This window comes from Helobdella robusta (genome assembly GCF_000326865.2).
Source record: "Helobdella robusta unplaced genomic scaffold HELROscaffold_238, whole genome shotgun sequence".
In the NCBI taxonomy this organism is placed as follows: domain Eukaryota; kingdom Metazoa; phylum Annelida; class Clitellata; order Rhynchobdellida; family Glossiphoniidae; genus Helobdella; species Helobdella robusta.
In genome coordinates, this window is record NW_008704252.1 from 2,459 (window position 1) to 7,458 (window position 5,000).

The 5,000-nt window shown below is 33.7% G+C and overlaps 2 protein-coding genes across 2 annotated transcripts in view; both read right to left on the bottom strand.

Annotated features, from left to right (window-relative positions):
* HELRODRAFT_158265 (hypothetical protein) overlaps positions 1–2,206 on the bottom strand; it is a gene marked incomplete at both ends in the record, with an annotated part of 4,219 nt that extends 2,013 nt beyond the window's left edge. The window contains 8 exons of the mRNA XM_009019169.1: positions 30–323; positions 435–584; positions 696–857; positions 974–1,153; positions 1,281–1,379; positions 1,492–1,641; positions 1,745–2,017; positions 2,129–2,206. Of these exons, the coding sequence (XP_009017417.1) occupies positions 30–323; positions 435–584; positions 696–857; positions 974–1,153; positions 1,281–1,379; positions 1,492–1,641; positions 1,745–2,017; positions 2,129–2,206 (1,386 nt within the window). The remainder of the gene's footprint in view (positions 1–29; positions 324–434; positions 585–695; positions 858–973; positions 1,154–1,280; positions 1,380–1,491; positions 1,642–1,744; positions 2,018–2,128) is intronic.
* Positions 2,207–3,274: 1,068 nt separating this feature from the next.
* HELRODRAFT_184242 (hypothetical protein) lies at positions 3,275–4,971 on the bottom strand (the record flags this gene model as incomplete). The annotated part of the gene is made up of 3 exons (XM_009019170.1): positions 3,275–3,420; positions 3,905–3,998; positions 4,885–4,971. The coding sequence occupies 3 exons, from the start codon at positions 4,969–4,971 to the stop codon at positions 3,275–3,277; spliced, it is 327 nt and encodes a 108-aa protein (XP_009017418.1).
* Positions 4,972–5,000: the final 29 nt, after the last annotated feature.

Below are 5,000 nucleotides of genomic sequence, written 5' to 3' on the forward strand. Positions count from 1 at the left end.
TTTAGCCTAAATGTGGAATAAGGCAATACTTTGACCTTGTGACACATCATAGACATCTTGTGCAATGTGGGCTGACGATTGAAGATCACGTAATCGTCGTCTAGCATTTGACGCTCAACCGTTTCCCCAATTTGAAGATGTAGATCAGATAATTTACGATGATATCTTAGATCAATGCGAGCATTATTTTGCTTGATTATGTACCTGGCACCAGGGTAATTGTTGGGCCCTCTGTGCACCAGTTGAGTCAACCTATCGATGTTGAAGGGGGTGACCAGCTCTGGATAGGTGAGGTTTTTGGCAATTGTCATAGGAACGCCAACCTGTTGAAGACAATTAATTTTTAAATTAAATTTAGATGAAATTTATAAAATTACGTATATTGTATTAAAATTAGTCAACATTTTCTGTTCGTAGCAATAACAATGACGTACTTGATCAATCTTCAACATGGGGTCTGGTGTAATAACTGTCCTCGCCGAAAAATCAACTCTCTTTCCCATGAGATTACCACGGACACGACCTTCCTTGCCCTTCAAACGCTCTGTGATGGATTTCAACGGACGACCACATCTCTGAGTGGCCTGTTATGGGTTTGAAAATAATCTATATTAATAATATCATAATACTCTATGATGGTGATAAATAATGAATGCTCTAAATAATTTTACACTTAAAAAACAGTTTAAACAAACCTTAGGCTGTCCAGGCATTTCGTTGTTAATCATGGTAGCCACATGATACTGAAGCAATTTAATGTTTTCATCCAAAATGTGGGGGGGAGCTCCTTGCTCTTCGTTGCGCTTCAATTTGTTGTTGATCTTTATAATGTCGGCCAGTTTGTATGTTATGTCATCCTATATTTAAAGTAAATTTAACCAAAATTAAATCACAAAAGGTTTACAGAGTTTTAATTTTGAAATTATTTTGCTGTGAAAATTATGGATTCTAAAGTTTTTTGCAAATGGCTAACCTGACTCCTAGCTGCTCCGAAATTGAGGACAGACGGTCTAACAGGCAGTGGAGGCACTGGTAAGATGGTCGCAATCATCCAATCAGGTCGTGCGTACCTGGCGTCCATTCCTAAATACGAGCACGTCTCGTCAGTGATCTCCCGGAAGATCTCAAGAACGCGTTCGGCCGTCAGCACAATCTGTTTAGTTGAAAACCAGTTGTAGAAAGTTGCATTTGAAAGTAAAAATGTAGTGAAAATAAGAAAGTGGTGAAAAGTTGCATTTCGATGTGATATGAAATTATTAGAAAAATAAATGAATAAAAACCTTTTTTTCTTGGCTCTCGTGATTAAGCACATTCCATTCTGCCGTCAACTCCAAACCAATCTTTCTGATTTTCGGCTGGTGACGACCGCATCCTTCCACCTGCTTTTAATTTATTTATAACATTTATTTATCATCATTTCTGTTAAATTTTTTTAAAAATTATTCATAAAATATCAAACAACAAGGTAATAATTGTTTTAACGTTGCTTACCACATCTTGTTCCATTTTCTCTCCTGTTTCGACATCCCCACTCCTACACTCACAGGTGGTTTTAACTTTGCAGAGGTTGTACACCAAATTTTGTCTACGATTAAAGTCACTTTTAGTTTTACTTAATATCATCTTCATTTTTGGCAGTTCCTGGAAGAAGAAGAGTTAATAAAAAAATAATTAATTTTGAATTAATTTTTGATTAATAAAATTATCACATAATATAAAACCACTTTATGAAACAAAAACTTACCGGATCAACGAGCAATCTGGAACAGTAGAAGCAAACACATCTCATAACTTTAATGATCTTCGGCAAGAATACTGCATGGAAAACTGGTTTCGAGAGCACAATATGTCCGAAATGACCCGGACATTCCGCCATGTTCCCCCCACACGTCAAGCATCTGCCTGTTCGGTCGACTACGCCCTGACGCGGATCCATCAATCCGCCTATCTTGGGACAGCCGTTTTCAGTACTTACGGGATGCTTTATCCCACCGTTGTCCGTAACGGACATTTGCAGCTGAAATTAATTGAAAAAAATATTAATTAAAATTATTTCAATTATAAATAAACAACGTCAATAAATTGGAACAAGTATGCAATTTGATTTAGAAATTAAAATAGTACTAACAATTTCGTCTGGACTCAGAATGCCGAATTGCATTCTTTGAACCTCTCTCTTCGGAGCATGAGTGTCTTGGTAAGCCATTATTTTTTATATGACTGATTCTTCAAATTTGATGAGTTGATTAATATCTAAACGCTCCTGCAATGGGCAAGCAATGGAGATATTCTCCAAATTTGTTGAATTGATTAATATCTAAACTCTTTTCGACAAACAATGGAGAAATTATCAAAATTGTTTGAATTGATTAATATCTAAACGCTTTTGAACAAGCAATAGATTGAAACTGGCTGAATTGATTAATATCTAAACGCTCTTCAACGTGCAAGTGGCAAAATGATGTCGTCATTGGAGTTGAGAATCTTATATATGGTTAGAATAAAACGAACTTTGTTTATCTATGTACAAAGATACTAATAAATTTCTTATTATTTGACTTTGCTAGGATTACATAGTATTACATTTTTTACAACCTGCGAGTAATTTTATTGTCTTTGTGGTGTTATATTTTCAACTTTGTAAGTTTTATTAACAGCGCATCGTATAGTTTATTACATAAACATTGCAACACAACTTTGATTGGAGCTCAAATTTAATTAGATATTCGCGTCGTAAAATGCGGTTGGCTAGAATAGTATTTTTTTAAAAACGAAGTTAAATTCGTATATCAAGAATGACTTTGAAAGCAAAATAAAAAAATTAGTTCCATGAAATGATTTAAAACACTAAGTTTGTTGCCTGATTTTTAGAAGTTAATTATATTCCTTACTTTAGCGAAACTTTTTAAATTTGAAATTATATATTATTCATTAAATTGATTCAATGAAATGAAGTTGGAAAAAATCTTTTTTTTTATTTTAAAACAAATTCATATTATTAAAATGATTTTGAAATCAAAGGCAAAATCAAAAGCTACACAACCTTGAAATGGTTATGGTTATAATTTTTGAAATGATTTGTGTTTAGCATTTTATTCAAAACACGCTCATATATTTTTATAGATTTACATATTTATACAAATATACATACAAACGTGTATATATTTATAAATAAATACTATTTGTTAAAATGTTCATCAATATCATAATGAAGATAAAAAATAAACTTTCGAAAGAGTTTCGATTGGTGTGTTTTATTCAGGAAGTCGTTGCATTATGTTGTGTCTTCATGCGCGGTTGTACTGGTGGGTGCTTGTAGGAGGTTCTGATTAAGAAGTTCTTTCAGGAATGCCTTGGCATGGAGACACGCGCATTCACTCGAACACAGTGTGTCCGGTGGAAGTTGACGTCTTTGAAAACCTGTTGAAAGAGAAATGTTAATAGTTAATATAATTTTCTTCATTTCAGTTTTTGTAATGGAGCTCATAATGTTTGCACTGAACATGTATTATATTTAAAAGGTGATGATTGCCTAATGGAAACGTGATGTAAAAACTTCAATTTTTCTAAAAACTATTAGTCAGTTTATTTGCGTTGAAAATTCCATGCCTAACAAAATGAAGGCTACGGACGTTTTCGAAAGAGTGAACCGCATTCTGACAAACAAAAGAATTTCAAAAATTAAAAAATTTTGATAAAGTGTACACATTGCACACACACACACACTCACACACACACATTACACACACACACGCATACACACACAATTATTTACTTATAATTAACTGGTGTAACAATCACCAGTTAATTATGTAAAATAAAAACAACATATTTATTTATCGGCTGTTAGTTTTTCAAGAACGAAAAAAAGCTTATTTATTAATAATAGACAAATCATAATAACTTGCTAAACTAATATGATCAAGAACGCTACTTTTTTTCTTTTTTTTCTTCCTATTATTATTATCATTATTATTATTATTATTATTGTGCATCTGCTGAACAAAAATTCAGATTTCTAGATAAATTGAATAGAATTATATCGCCCATAATTCATTTGTAATACTTACATAATTACAATGACAAAAATGCTTTGACAAGCGATTGTTTCAAAGTGAAACGCTCTTCTCCTCTTGAAGCGCGACATCTTTTATGGACGGCCCCTTACTGATAGAATTCATAATTCATAATTTTTTTATCCTCAATCACCGTCTAACCAAAAAAATTAATCATCTAATACTATTTCATTTTGCATCAATTCAGACAGACATACAAAACATCATTCAAACGCCACTCATGCGTTGTCTACCGTACGATCTTACACGTCATATAACGCAATGTAATCAATCACAGGCATGCTGTCCTGTCATTTCACTGAACCAGGGGTTGGCAAACGTTTTGCTCTAAGGGCCGCATTGAAAAATATTTGATCTTTGTAGAGCCGCATATGTACATTTTTCGACCGTTGATCGCGGGGCGGGCAGGAGGGGGAAATTTGTTAAGATGTTTTCATTTGTGGCTGACGACCTATTTTTTGTCATATTATCTGCCTGGCGAACCTTTTATTTTTTGGTCATAATATCAGGCTGTCAACTTTGACATTTTTGGTCATAATACATAATATCTGACTGACCAATTTTTTAGGTAGTTTTTCTTTTTTTCAAATGTTGCAAGGCTTCGCTGGTTGATTAAAATGGCTTGGCAGGTCGTAGTTTGCCCACCCTTGCTCTAAACGAGATGGGACTTTTTTAACAAATGTAAGACAAACGAGAGTAGAATTCTCAAATTTTCTTGAAGGCGGGCTACATTTTATTGTGGCTATCATTTTGATGACCCGGTTAAACGATTGTGTGTCTACATCCTCCAGCATTTAGTAAAGTATACCTTGAAAAATAGGATTCGTTTTTTTGAAGAAGAAGATTTGGTCCTTATAAACGGCCGATCCATATAGCCGGTGGTCAGTTTAACCATGTTCTGTTTGTGATAATTTCGTGTAATTA